Source organism: Lepidochelys olivacea (genome assembly GCF_965140295.1).
Source record: "Lepidochelys olivacea isolate rLepOli2 genome assembly, chromosome: 11".
Lineage (NCBI taxonomy): Eukaryota > Metazoa > Chordata > Testudines > Cheloniidae > Lepidochelys > Lepidochelys olivacea.
This window is the reverse complement of record NC_140421.1, coordinates 16,993,183-17,008,426: the sequence shown is the minus strand read 5'-3', so window position 1 is coordinate 17,008,426 and position 15,244 is coordinate 16,993,183. Positions and strand designations below refer to the sequence as shown.

Below are 15,244 nucleotides of genomic sequence, written 5' to 3'. Positions count from 1 at the left end.
CAGAGCAAGAAAGCTCCACAGGGGCTTCCATGCTGTGAGGTGGAGTGACTCAAGGTTCGGATGTTAGAGACGGCCATGATCCTGAGTTAGTAAGTCCGGGAAAAGCCGCAAGGTAACTGGAGCTTCCACGGACATTTCCGGGAGTGACGTGCACCAATGCTGGTAGGACCAGGCTGGAGCTATCAATATCATTGAAGCTTCTTCCCTCCACATCTCAAGGAGTACATTGTGAATGAGAGGAATGGGCAGGAATGCATATAGGAGATGGCCTCCCCAGGGGAGGAGGAACACATCTGCAATGGACCCCGGGCTGTGATTCAGGAAGGAGCAAAACTGCTGACACTTCCTGTTACATTACGTTGTGAACAGGTCTATCTGGGAAAAGCCCCACTGATGGAAGATTGAGTTCATGACGTCCGGCCTAAGGAACCACTCGTGGCGATGGAATGACCTGCTGAGATGATCTGCCAACTCGTTCTGAACTCCAGGGAGGTACGATGCTTGCAGGTGTATCAAGTGCTCTACACAGAAGTCCCACAGCATGAGTGCTTCCTGTCACAGGGGAGAGGAGCGTGCACCCCCGTTTGTGGATATAAAACATCGCTGTGGTGTTGTCTGTCATGACTGATACACATCTACCTGTTAGGTGGGCTTGGAAAGTCTGGCATGCCAGGCGTACCACTCTCAGCTCTGACGTTGATGTGTAGAGCGAGATCTGTCTGAGACCAAAGGCCTTGGGTTCTGAGGTCTCCCAAATGTGCCCCCCAGCCCAAGTCTGACACCTCTGATGGATGGCTGAGGGCTGGTGAAGGGGATCCCTGCACATACTACCTGCAGGGTGAGCCACCACAGGGGTACTGGAGGAGGCAGGGTTACAATCCTGGACAAACTGTCCTGGGTTGGCTCATACACTGACGCTAGCCATGATATGAAGAGATCGAAGTCTGAGTCTGGCATGCTGTACTACGTAGGTACAAGTAGCCATGTGTCCTAGAAGTTTCAGGCAGTTCTGTGCTGTGGTGGTGGGGAACTGCCTGCGACCTTGAATGCTATCACCTAGGGCTCGAAATCTCACTTCGGGAAGGAATGCCCTGGCCTGTGTTGAGTCCAGTACTGCCCCTACGAATTCTATCCTCTGAACCAGGGTCAGCTTTGATTCCCCTCATTCAGTAGCAGGCCCAATTCATCGTAAGATGCTCTTATGAAGGGGACTTCTCTACTTGAGCCCTGCGTCAACCCTTAATCAGCCAGTTGTTACAGTACGGGAACACTGTACCTGTCGCCTGCGCAGGAATGCAGCCACGACTGCCATGCACTTTGTGAATACTCGAGGTGCAGCTGACAGGCCAAATGGAAGGACTGAACTGGTAGTGGGTGTTGTTCACCACAAACCTGAGGTATTTTCTGTGGGACAGAGTTATCGCTATGTGAAAGTAAGCATCCTTCAAGTTGAGGGCGGCATACCAGTCTCCTGGATCCAGTGAAGGGATGATGGAGGCTAAAGAGATCATGTGGAATTTGAGTTTCTTCACGAACTTGTTGAGTTCTTGCAGATCTAGGATGTGCCTGAGCCCTCCTTTGGCTTTCAGTATTAGGAAATACCAGGAATAGAAGCCCTTGCCCTTCTGCTCCTGAGGAACCTCTACCACTGCCCCTAGTAAAAGGAGCAAGTGCACCTCCTGTATAAGGAGTTGCTCATGAGAAGGGTCCCTGAAGAGGGATGGGGAAGGGAGGTGGAAGGGTGGGAATGCACAGAATTGGATGGGAGTATCCCCTCTCTACTGTGCGGAGCACCCGGAGGTCTGAAGTGATACGGGACCATGCACAATAGAAAGGGGATAGTTGGGATGAAAAGGTAAGGCGGGGCAGATCCAGTTCTTGATCTGGTATGACATCCTCGTGCGCGCCTTCAAAAGGCCTGTTTCTGGCCCGCAGAAGGCTTGGTTTGGGCAGAGCCCTGGCCTGAGGACAGGTACGGCCACTTCCTGCTGCTTCTATTCCTCCTCCAGGAACCACCCTGTCAGTTTTACTGGTAAAACCGCGGAGGAGGTTGCAGCCTGAAATGCCTGCATTGTGTGGTGGGGGTGTGTATACCCAGGGACTTGAGGGTAGCCCTCGAGTCTTTTAAACTGTGCAGTCTTCTGTCTGTCTTTTCAGAAAACAATGCCTGACCTTCAAAAGGTAGGTTTTGGATGGTCTGCTGGACTTCGTGAGGTAGTCCAGAGATCTGTAGCCAAGAGGACCTCCTCATGGCCACCTCCATAGCCATGGTACGGGGGCTGCATCCAAGCCATCAAGAGCCACCTGCAAGGAAGCCCTAGAAATGAGTTTGCCTTCCTCCACCAAGGCATTCAATTCAGAACAGGAGTCTGGTGGTAGCAGCTCAGCAAACTTGTCCATCGCTCCACAGGTGTTAAAGGATTATCTACTAATGAAGGCCTGTTGGTTTGCAATTTGGAGCTGCAAACCAGAGATGGAGTATACTTTCCTCCCAAATAAGTCAACCTTTCTGGCCTCCCGGTTTTCAGGAGAGGGTCCCTGGAACCCTTGGCGCTCCGTTTGGTTCATAGCATCCACCACCAGGGAGTCGGGTGGAGGGTGAGCGTACAAGTACTGGTACCCCTTTGAGGGGATGAAATAGCTTCTTTCATTCCTACTTGCAGTGGGGGGCAAGGCGGCCAGGGTCTACCACAAAGTTTTTGTGCTGTCACTTATAGTTTTAATAAGTGGTAGCACGATACACGAGGGACCAGAGGGGGCGAGGACATCCACCATGGGATCCTCATCCTATACCACTTCCTCTGCCTGGATCCCCAGGTTCTGGGCCACCCTGCGCAACAGCTGTTGCAGGACCCTACTATCCTCCAAGGCCGGGGCTTTTGACATGCCCACAACAGGGTCATCTGGGGAGGACGAGGACGAAAACACTGGCCCATGGCCCTCATCACTGCCCTCGGTGCCAAGAGGGTGGCAGTCCTCGTGTGAATGGTGCTGAGGCTGCCAGCGCCGAGCTCAAAGCGGCAGGCAGGAGTCGTTGCTGGAGATGGACCCGGTGCCAGTTGCCGTCGCGATCAATGTCGATTTGGATCTCTATGCCTGGTCCTGACCCTTAGCCTGATGGTTAGCCCAGGGAGCCCAAAAGAGTTACTGAGTTGGTGGTTGCCACTGAGGTGGCCATGGTGCCGGAGGAGGCTGGCGGTGTTGCCTAGATCTAGACCTCCTGCTGCTGGACTCCGAGGTCTCCAAAAAAGAAGACCACAGAGGAACAGTATTGGATGGTGCCGAAGAGCGGTGCCAAGCCTCTGGAGACTGATGCAATTTCCCCCCGTGGGCGGCCGGCACCGGGGAGTGGCGTGCTGGAGATGGTGAGCAGCATGACATCATTGCTGGCTTGCCTCTAGATGGAACAGGCGGTCTGGCTATTACCAGTGCCTTGAGTCGACAAGCCCCTGGGACTCTGGGAGCTGCCAGACCCAAAGTAGGCTGGGTGTGCTAAGGTCTCCCTGCCGCTGTCTCCTTAGGCTTAGGACGGGGAGAGCGTCCTCTCTCCTGCCTCTTTTTCTTCTGGGTCACCAGGAATACATATCGGCACCTACCAGAAGTCTTACGTGCGGCGCTGTGTTGGTGCCGGGAGTCCTTAATTTCCTTTCTAGGAGCCGACTTGTGCACCATCGGTGTGCTGCACACAGAAGAGGCGGAGCTTGCCATGGGCTCCGCTGACCCAGGGTCGGATTGCGGGCTGAGGGCTGCCTCTATGAGGAAAATGTCCGAGTCTCTGTTCGCGATCCTTCAGGGTCCTTGGCCAAAACGCTTTACAAATGCGGCACTTGTCCTTTTGGTGACTCTCACCAAGGCACTTCAAACGAGAAGTGTGCAGGCCACTTTTTGGCATCAACTTTCCGCAGACTTCACATGGTTCGAACCCCAGAGTCCGAGGCATGCCCCAGGCGTGGGGGGAGAAAAGAAGCGGGGGGACCTCCACAAAGAAAACAGCCTAGTAACGCCACTACTAGTATTAACTTAAGACAAAAACTATTAACTATATACAAAATACAATGGGACACTAGCTTGCAGAAGCAAGAGTGAGGGAAGTTCCAGCTAGCCATCATTGGCGGTAAGGAGGAACTGAGGGGGTGGCGGGTTGGCAGGGTGCTATATTGTGTGCCATGAAGGCGCAATTCCAGGGCGTGCCCAGGCCAACCCTCCCGATTCTGCTAGGGGAAAAATCTTCCCTCTGTTGTGCATGTGGTACGCACACACCTAATTGGAATTGACATGAAAAAGTACTCAAAGAAGAACCTCTGATCCTAGTTCTTCTGCTCATGCTGTAGAGGACCATGGTCTTAAACCCAGAAGTCTCAGGTTCAATTCCTACTGTTACTGACCCAATTCCTACTGCTACTCACCCATAATACACATTATCCCAGATTTCCTTTGTTTACTGACTTGCTAATTCGTAATTCATCTCCTAGTGATTAATGCAAGCTAATAAGATACCAGTGCAATCATTTTTCAAAAATCTAATTTAGTTAAACTTTTAAACTATGGAAGTATGTAATTTACTGGATATGATTCTTGCATTGCCAGGATATTGCAAGAGTCTGGAATTTAAATAATAGTTTTTATGTAAACTCATAATCCAAGATGATTAATGCTCACCTTTTTTTTTGGTAAGTGTATTGTTTCAGCAGAAATCAGCACAAGAAAACTACAATTTCAGGATAAACAGGATCCTCAAAATCTCGTCATCTTTCCTCTAATAGTTTTATAATTGGCGAACAATATACAAAATTAATAACTACCGAGTTTATTCTTCTTAGCTCTAAATAATATGTACACTTGTTTCTTTCTATAATCTCGAGCCATTTTCTCTTTACAATTATCAGGCTAACTGCTCTTAAACCATAATTTATGATGTATCAGATGACTTCCTCCAACTCAGACTGCCTTTACAGATCACTGTAAAACAAAAACACAGCCTAATCATTTTGACACCTCAGCAGCTCACAGTCTTTAAGTAATGTATCAGAGGACAACTTATATGAAGTAAACAGTACATACCACAGCCAGAGGAATTCTGACAGAACTGTTCCAATAAGGCCATTAATGACAATGCACATCAATACCAATTTATTGGGAAATTCAAAGGCCTCGAATCCAGTATAATGAAGTAGGAAGAAACCTGGCCAAAGCAGCAGCAGATTAAAGAGGCCTACAAAACCTGAACATAAAAATCAAATTAATGTTGGTTTCCTTTCAGTTTCATCATAATTTTTTATTTACCTCCTTCTCCCCTTACTTGGCTTCCCCTAAAGTCTAAATGTCTGGCAAAAGCTGCAGAAAAACTATCTTAATAGGCTGTTCCTATTCCTGGGGAAAGGAATACAGGAATCTTTAACTGAAAATGGCAAGCAATACTTTAAATATTTACAATATGTGACACTTCTAGGCTTTTAGTAGTTCCCCAAGTTCAGAATGCGTATTTGGCTTTCCACAAGTAAAGCAATCTTCCATTTTAAAGATTCCAACAAGAAAGAATTTACACTAGCAATAGGGATGATCTAGAGCATAGGGAATCCAGGGTGTCACAACCACCATCATCTTTAATGACTAGATGGTCCTAGAACTATTGGGAGGGACTCCTGAAGCTTTTTTCAATTCCAACATAGGGTCACAGTATGAAAGCTGGACTAGTAACAAGGCATAAAACATGTTTGTTTTTTTTAAAAAACAACAACAACAACAAAGCTCTATCATGGACTTTTTAAAAGTGACACTGGTCAGTAAGAGCTCCTGCCTGAATCCAACTGTCCATTTGAAACAGGGATGCATTGGACAGTTACACAAGAGTTATAAAAAGAAAACATGGGTCAGAGAAAATAGGTTGTCAGTGCCTACATGTGAAAAGAGAACTAAAAGATCAAACTTTGGGGAAAAAAAGATCGGGAATTTATAATAATAATTCCAGGTTAAGCACTACTACTGTGGGTTTCAAACCATGGTGCATGAACCACTGAATGAACTTGGTCAATCAACAACTTGCTCGTGGGTCTGGAAAAAGTAGATGACCACATGGTGCTGGCTTTACTTGTTTCCAACTGTTAAAATTACTTTGCACTTGTCTTTATTGAATTTCATACAAATTCTCCAATTTGTGAGGTAGTTTTGAATTCTAAGCCTGGCCTCAAAAGTGCCTGCAAACCCTCCCAGTTTGGTATCATCCAAAAATTTTATAAACACACTTTCCACTCCCTTATCCAAGTAATTAATGCAAATATTGAACAGTAGCAGACCCAGGACTGTAGCAGAGTAGCAGACTCTGGGACCCCGCTAAATGTACTCACCTTATAGTAATTTCATCTAAACTGCTTTTCCCTTGTTTGCTTATGAGAAAGTCATGTGGGATTATTTCAAAAGCCTTACGAAAATTTCAGATATATCGCATCTACTGCTTCCCCCTATCCACTGTGCCAGTAACACTATGAAAAAAGGAAATTAGCTTGGCTTGGGATGATTTGTTCTTGATATATTCAAGTTGACTATACCTTTTAACTCTTTTATCCTCTAGGGCAGGAGTAGCCTATATTTAGTGAAGGTCCAAATTTCTTGGTGAACGTATAGTCACAGTCCAGACCCCAGAGAAAAATAATAATAATAAAAAAAATAATAAGTAAAATGATTTCAGGGTCCGTTCAAAAGCATCTGATGGTCTGGATTTGGCCCACGATCTGCCTATTGACTAGCCCTGTTTTAGGTGCTTACAAACTGATTGTTTAATAATTTGTTCTATCATCTTTCCAAGTATCAAAGTTAGACTGACTGGTCTGTATTTCCCATGACCTCTCTATTCCCCCTTTTAAAAGGCAGGTATTATATTTGGCCTTCTGAAGTCCTCTAGGACCTCAACTGTCCTTCATGAGTTCTTGAAGATAATTACTAACAATTCTGCGATTGCTTCATTTAGTTCCTTAAGTACCCTACCATAAATTTCATCAGGCCCTGCCAACTTAGCTAAATATTCTTTAACCTGTTCTTTCCCTATTTTGGCTTGCGTTCCTTCCCCCTTGTTGTTAATATTGATTATATTGAGTATCTGGTCACAATTAACCATTTTAATGAAGACTAAGCAAAAGAGGCATAAAACATTTCAGCCTTGTTGATGGCATTAGTTAGCTCTCCTTCCCCTCAAAGTAGCGAACCTACACTCTCCTTCATCTTTCTCTTGCTCCTAACGTACTGAAAGAACCTCCTCTTATTGCCACATGTCCTTTGCTAGATGTAACTCATTTTGTGCCTTCCCTTTTCTAATTTTGTCCCATATGCTTATAACATTCTTTTGTCCATTTCCTTTGTAATTCATCCATGTTTCCACTTTTTGTAGATATTTTTGCAGATTACTGATTTTGCAGATAGTTTCTTAAAGCCTAATTAGCACAAAGACTGGAAGACTCACTGCAAATTACTGATTTCTGTGAATTAGCAAGCAACTGAACATAATTGTACTATGGTCATTTATTTCATCATTTAGTTTTATTTATATTTCATGATATACTAGTACATTTGAAATTTTATTAATATGAAAACTCCCAGAAGCACTTTGCTATTAAGTCTGCTCAGAGGCAGGGACAGAACACTACATTTTTGAAGGTTAGTAAGGCTCTATGGCACAATATATGGCTTCTGGTTTACAATTTGGACTTCAGAAATTATGGCATTGCAAAGTGGAGACACCATATTGAACTGCTCACTACAAAACCTGCACTACAACAAAAATTTCAGCATACCCATCCAGTTTTTATTCAATATAAAAATACATCACAAAAAGGAATCATCAACAGAGGGTCACTGTGTCACTGATGGCCTTACGGAGATGTGTCAAGCACCTGAGACTCCCACTGACTACAGTGAGAGCTGCTGCTCAATACTCCTCAGGATCAGGACCTAAGAATGGACTAGTACTGAGAATACTCAAAGATTAAGGCCCTAAACCTGCAGACACATATATGCTTAACTTTACATGCATGTTTAAGTGTTTACAAGATTGGGGCCTGAAGAGCAAGGAATTTAGTCATTCTGTAAATGAAAGTTTTGTTTTCAATATAGTCATTGCTATATTACAATATTGCTGTTCTTACCAAAGAACATTGGTATATCAAGCTTATCTTCTCTGTCTACTTTTCTTTTTATCATAACTATATAGACAGCATACAGCACTGCTCCTACAAGAGACCACAGGGAACCTGTAAAAGATGAAAAATATTGTTTTAAGACAAATGGGTTAGGCATAGTGTTATCAATCTGACTATCATACTTAATTCCCTCTACTGGGCAATTTTCTAATTGTAATAGTTTACTATAGAATCCATTATTATATAAAATGAATTAAACTTATGAAGATGTGACCCTCTACATGCATATATTGAAAGGGTATTTAATAAAAAGCATTCCTCAAAACAAGCCACTTTCAGCAGTTAATCTTACAGAGTCTAATACATGACAGATTTATACAACATTTCCTTCTCCCACCCTGTAGTTTTGAGCAGTTAAAAAAAAACCCCAACATGTTACATTTATCTTGGTATTTCAATTTACAGAATAAAATTTTAAAAATATTTAATATACCTATTGTACCTCTTCCTGGAGATTTCTCAGACCCAGAGAGATTAACAAGAACTACACCGCCAATGCTAGGAAAAAACATCATCAACTATTAGGCATACCACAGATTTATTTTTTTAAATTAAATCTCACGCACACGCACAACAACAAATAAAGACACCAGTTTTTAGATATCTGTAATTAGACTGAACCCACCTTTTGGTGAATCTGTGCTTTAAGGCCTACTCCACAGCTCAATTAAATCAATGTGATTCTTTGCACTGACTTCACTGAACTATGGATCAGGCCTTTGTGAGAACAAAGCTGACATGAGATATTAAGTTTCATTAAACATCTAATGCTTTCCATCTGCATTAAAACAAAATCTAAAATTAACTAGCAATAAGAAAAGTGTTAGTATTTATTATCTAATAATTTTATAACCAAATCCTATACTTATATCTTAAATTAGGTTAAAATGACCACTAAAATATAATTGCTTAAAGATGCCCTGCCCATTACAGTTGAGATTCACTTTGACTAATAAAACAAAAGAATCTGAAGCATATCATCATTGTTGTATACACATTATATACTTTCCCAAAACTCCACTGACATAGTGGAGAAGGGGGGGAGGGGTGAGTTCAGAGCAGATCTATAAAAGCTGACAGCTGAGAGTTTTGAATGATAGCAGAACAAAACTGTGAAACTAACCAGATTACCCATATATCATAGCATCTTTTTTCCTAACCCATCTAAATATTTAGAAGTTACTTAAGTATCATGCACACAACTTTCAGACACAAACATTAAAAAGTCAAAATTAGCTGAACCTCAAATTAGCTCCCTAATGCTGCACACCAAAGTCATCTGACCCAAAAATGGGTTCAAGTGAAAATATATAGTAAAACAAGTCATTCCACAGCAGAGTAGTAACACCACAAGGCTCCAGCAGTGTTTTAACCTTAATCCTCGGTTACTTAGTCTTCAGCAACTAGCATATAGGGAATTCTATTAACGAAAGGTTTATATTTAGAGTAGTGGTTCTCAACTCTGGTCCACCGCTTGTTCAGGGAAAGCCCCTGGCGGGCCGGGCCGGTTTGTTTACTTGCCACGTCCTCTGGTTCAGCCGATCGCGGCTCCCACTGGCTGCGGTTCGCCGCTCCAGGCCAATGGGGCCTGCGGGAAGGGTGGCCAGCACATCCCTCAGCCCACACCGCTTTCTGCAGCCCCCACTGGCCTCTCATAGTCAGGGGCATTCAGTACATCGATTTCAGGTATGGCTGAGCATCCTAGAAAAGTAGCTCACTTTTAAAACAAAAAATTTCTTCTGTATGTGAAGGATTTTTTTTTTTTTAAACAGTAAATTGCAGCCACCTAAAAGGTCAGCTTTCCTTGCAACTACTAAAGTCCAAAAAGTATCCTAACTATAAAAATGTAATGTAGTTGCAGAGCTATATACAGACAAAAGAATGCAAGTTGCAAAAGGAGAGGCGAACTGCGGCCAGTGGGAGCCGCAATCAGCCGAACCTGCAGAAATGGCAGGTAAACAAACCGGCCCGGCCCGCCAGGGGCTTTCCCTGAACAAGCGGTGGACCAGAGTTGAGAACCACTGATTTAGAGGGAGGAGACTCCTGGTCAGAGCAGTTGTCAAAAAAAGTGAAATTTTAAGCAGGCACTCTTCTACATTTTATTTTCTTTAAAAAACTTGCCAAGATCTGCTACTCTTGAAATAACATTCTTCACCAAATAAATTGAACTAACAGTTTAAAAAAATACCAGCTTGTTTAGGGATAGGGTCAGAGAAGGGGTGCTGGAGATTAAGAGTTCATAGGCCTACCTTAAAACAACAGCTAACAGTTTGGAAAGGGTAAACCGGTCTCCACTGTTGCTTGGAAACACGGCAGCTAAGATTAAGGTAAAAAGTCCTGTAAGAGAAAATAAAAAGGTGTAATATCTTTTCAAGCTGTATTACTCCCCTGTTCAATAAACTGTACTACCACTATACCACTACCTCGATTTAACTTAAATGTTGGCTGCTCACTTCAGCTTAGTTTCCATACTGTTAATCTGAATTTTTGCAACCGAATTGGTATGTCAGTTTGTTTCTAATTTTCTTGTATTGCTGAAATGTTGACAGTGTCTAAATTGAAATTCAAAATCTATGCCCCTGACAAGTAAAAATACATTTAACAAAAATGAAGATTGCAACTTAAACATGCAAAGGAAATAAACTCTGTTAAGTCTTTTTTTATATATATATATATATATATATATATATATATATATATTAAAAAAAAATATCAGCCCATGCCAAAACCAGTGTATATTGGAACTACACTTTTTAAATAGCAGTAACTAAAGCAGTGCGCTATTTTTGGGTTGCGATAAATGTAAGCATCAACTTTGAAAGACTAAGTCTAATTACATGTTAAAGCAAAACTGGGGAGCAATTAGTGTCTGCCATGCTCTGATAAAATTAGACAGTCTCACTGAACATGTTAAAAAAAAACCTATTTAGAGAACTTGATGTCCATAGTAGGGACAGATTATGGTTTTTGGGTCAACAGAAATATGAGATACAAAAAAAGCGCTCATATAGTTTTAAATTAAGACACTTCAATGGCGGAACTAACCATTTCCTAAAAACACTGTAGCTTGGTACTTCTTCTCACCCCTTCAAACAGTGGAATTGATTGGTTCTAATTATGAAATCCCCTGCAAATTTTCCAGTGTAAAAGAAACCTTTGTTTTTATGTTGCAAACTTGAAAGGGTGCTAGATTTTTTTTGTTTGCAGTTCAAAAGCGGATTTTTTTTTTCTTAAAAGGAGATCTGCAAGTGTAAAATTCACAAAACTAAAATTAGATTTATGTCCTTAATGCTTCCAGTGACCAGTATCAGGGTATACAGCAGAGCCTTCATTGAAATTACTTTCACTCCCACCCTTCTTTGGGTTATTGTAGTCCAGACCTCTCATATTATCACCAGCTCTTTGCAGCACAGCAGCTGTGCCATTTGGTTCAGATCACATCCACAATACTCACTACATATAGTCTACGGGGGCATACTGCTTTCCCCTTCCCCATTTAAAAAAAAAATACATTGTAAATTTTATTATTGTTCTCATACCAATTAAAACTTAAGGTTGTATAGAAACTGCAATCATGATCAGCTTAAAGACAAAAAACCCAAGGAAATTTTGCTGGTTTCAGATTCAGCACATGCTGGAGGTTCTGTTCAATGCATTATTTCAAATTTAGATTTCATAAGAGCTGCTGAAGAAAAAAGTAATAAATCTAAAATTTTAAAAATACCCCTCTCATAGTCAGGGGCATTCAGTACATCGATTTCAGGTATGGCTGAGCATCCTAGAAAAGTAGCTCACTTTTAAAACAAAAAATTTCTTCTGTATGTGAAGGATTTTTTTTTTTTAAACAGTAAATTGCAGCCACCTAAAAGGTCAGCTTTCCTTGCAACTACTAAAGTCCAAAAAGTATCCTAACTATAAAAATGTAATGTAGTTGCAGAGCTATATACAGACAAAAGAATGCAAGTTGCAAAGTGGTAAGACATGGGTAGTAAAATAATTTCCAACAATATAGGGAATGTGTCTAAGCTATCATGTTTGTTTTTTAAACTTTACGCTTCTCAAAGATACACATAATAGTCAATTTAATGAACTAGTGCTAGCATAACAAAAAGAGCTTTAATTTATAAACAGCTATTTCACTAGCTCTTACAATGCACATTTCATATCTTACCAGAGGTTGAAGATAGGATATTAACTATGGCAACTTGTGCATTTAAGAGTGCTTCTTGATAAGAGAAGTTTGCCAAAAACCACTGCAGAACAAGGAAAGTAGTTTAATGAATAAATGGATAATCACAAAATGTATTAAAACAGTCTGTTTTGCCTGTGCATTAATTCCTACAATTTTTAGATTTTTTTTATATTTACCAGAGATATCACTTGAACCAGTATACAAAAAAATCAATCAGGACAAGGCTTTCACACAAGTCCTTTTGCCTTATAAATAACAATATCATTTTCTAATTGTTATTAAGAAGAGACAGAGGCATAAAGTAGCAGAGGTGAAACAGGCAAAATGAACAGTTTCAGAGGTGTCTACAATAAAGTAATTACTGCAGACTTTAAAAAAATGCACACTAGAGATAATCAGTGAAATGGCAACTGCAAGTCAGCAACAACCAAAAAGCTAACAACTTAGTCTGAAGTCATCATTTTGAAACGGTTTTCAAAAACTAAGAGAAACTACTTATTTCCATAAATCTCAAAAGGTTAAATTAATCATCATCTCACTTAAACGGATTCATATACTGGAGTCTTAAAACATCTTAAGTACATAAACAAACAAGCATCTCCAAAATAGAGATAATACAATGCATAGACCAATTATCTCACAGGTATTTTGTGAGGATTAAATGTTTGTAAAATCCTTTGTAAAACAGTAAATATTAGATCATGTCTTGGGCAAGACCTCATTAATAATGTTATCCTAAAGATGTTCTTAGTGAAGCTACCATTCTCCCAAAAATTATTTCAAAAAGATTTTACTTTTTGAATGATGCCCAAGAAGAAAAATACAGAAGTAGATACGGCCAAGGTACCTTTTAGAAGCAACTGCAAAAGCAAGAGCAGTATCATTTAATTTGTTTGTAAACAAAAAGGAAAGAATAATCTTATTCCAGACAGTTTTTAAGTACATGTGCAAAAATAGAAAATAAATCTAAAAAAGATTGTTACTTTATAATCTCCTTCATATACATGAAATATACAACTAGTTTTCCTTTAAATTCTGTGGACATCTTCTCAATATATGCATCCATCTCAAGAAATTCCAGTTGTCAGATCACTTTCCTCTGGTCCGTGCACCAGTTAAAGCCACCTCCTGAGCTGCTATACCCATGAAGTATCTCCTGCTGGCCTAAGAGCTATGTGTGGCTTGCTCTTAACCAGATTAATTTAAATTTAAATAAAACGTCTCTAGCAGTACAGTGGGGCCACTGTTGGAAGGGCCACCACTGCTTTGTTACCCTCCTCTTCAGTGCTGGCTCTTAGGAAACATGCCACTCTCACCTCTGTGTTTCCATGACATTGAGAACTGCTGCAGAAGTATGTGAAGATGACCAGTCTGCTGATGAGGATAAAGACATCTTGCGGCCCTATCTATTCTCATTGGGGAGAGTTGAGGATATCCTCTGTCACAAGCCAAACATCTTCACATCACTGCATGGCTGTGTATAATGCCACAGGATGAGACAGACAAGGTGGTGGCAGCTTTCAAGAGGTTCCACAAAAAGAGCAGAGCAACAGCTGCATTTATAAGTCCTTTCTCCTTCTCCACCCTGAAACTGAAAGGCAGTTCTACATGCTATATCCACAAAGTTGTGGGTACAGTCAGGGCTCAGCCCCACTCCTCTATACAAGGAAGAAACAACAGCTGTTGTTTAAGTAACCCCGGATTTCTGCCCGGGAAAGACTAGTGAGTGACTTACCACATCCATTCTGAAGAGTGGAGTAAGACATAATTTACAATGGCCCTGCCAGCAGTAGAACCTCTGCTACAATTAAATGCAAGCCACTGAAAACCCAGTGTACTGTTCAGAGTTGCGTTTTAGGGAAGTGCAGATCAGAGAGGTTATACTGTATTTAGCATATACATAAAATGAGAAAAACACTGAAAAAACAGACCACACTCCAACGTTAAATACAAGTTCATTTTCATTACTATGTAAAACAGTTCGATATTTGTAGCTATACATAATAATTTTCTTAAAGAACAAAGGACATACCACAAAGCAAAAGAAAAAGCTGATTTTTGCTACTTGAGTTGCAGTGAGTTTCCCTACAGTTTTTAATATTGATTCCTGCTCCTTAACAGTTGGATATGACATGCGAGACAACTTTGCTTCCAGTGCATGGCTCGATGGGAGTTGTCGAATCTCCATAACATTACTGAACCTTACACGAGGCTTTTTGGGAGCTTAAGGAAAAAACAAAGTGGCACATGATCATTCAACTTTTCACTCTATTACACAGAAAAAAAAAGAAGTGATGTTTGATCCCATTGATTACAGCAGTTCACAAATCATGACATGAAGCTTCTCCCTCCAACAAAAGATTTGCTTTAGTTCTTTTTTTAACAAAATAGTATTTATACCACTTGATAGGGTACTTATGAAAAAAGGACCTCATAATTGTTTTAAATAATTATTACGGTCTGTTCAGAGTGACTCCTTTGAAACTTGACAATGAAGCCTGTTACTTTATTTTTCCCCACTACTTTGTATGCACGTTGTATTTTTAATAATGCACAATAGCTCAAGTTCTAATGATTTTGTTTTAAAGAAATTATCAGATGTTAAAAGTTGCACAAATTTGCATACATGGGAAAATTAAAGTTATGTTTTTGATCTTACAATGTTGCCTGTACCAATTTAAACTAATAAAAAGATTCCACAACACAAGTAGTGGTTAAGTTAACAACAAAAGAATTAGCTCAGTGACAGAGTGATAATGATTTGAACTTCCATTTTCCAGTCCTGTGATGGTGCCCTGTCCCCTCTGAAGTCAATGACTTCACCCTGGGGCCAGGATTTCACCTGATTTCTTGCTCTTTAGAC

General features: G+C 41.0%; 1 protein-coding gene across 4 annotated transcripts in view; it reads right to left on the bottom strand.

The window, feature by feature from the left end:
• Positions 1-15,244, bottom strand: part of SLC35F5 (solute carrier family 35 member F5) — a 55,179-nt gene that overhangs the window by 15,883 nt on the left and 24,052 nt on the right. For 3 of the 4 annotated variants that reach the window (XM_084642549.1, XM_084642547.1, XM_084642548.1), the window contains 6 exons: positions 14,414-14,604; positions 12,361-12,442; positions 10,439-10,526; positions 8,623-8,687; positions 8,136-8,240; positions 5,062-5,221 (listed from right to left, as the gene is read on the bottom strand). In XM_084642549.1, coding sequence (XP_084498675.1) covers positions 5,062-5,221; positions 8,136-8,240; positions 8,623-8,687; positions 10,439-10,526; positions 12,361-12,442; positions 14,414-14,604 — 691 coding nt within the window. The remainder of the gene's footprint in view (positions 1-5,061; positions 5,222-8,135; positions 8,241-8,622; positions 8,688-10,438; positions 10,527-12,360; positions 12,443-14,413; positions 14,605-15,244) is intronic. The other variant, XM_084642550.1, reaches the window with a different exon arrangement.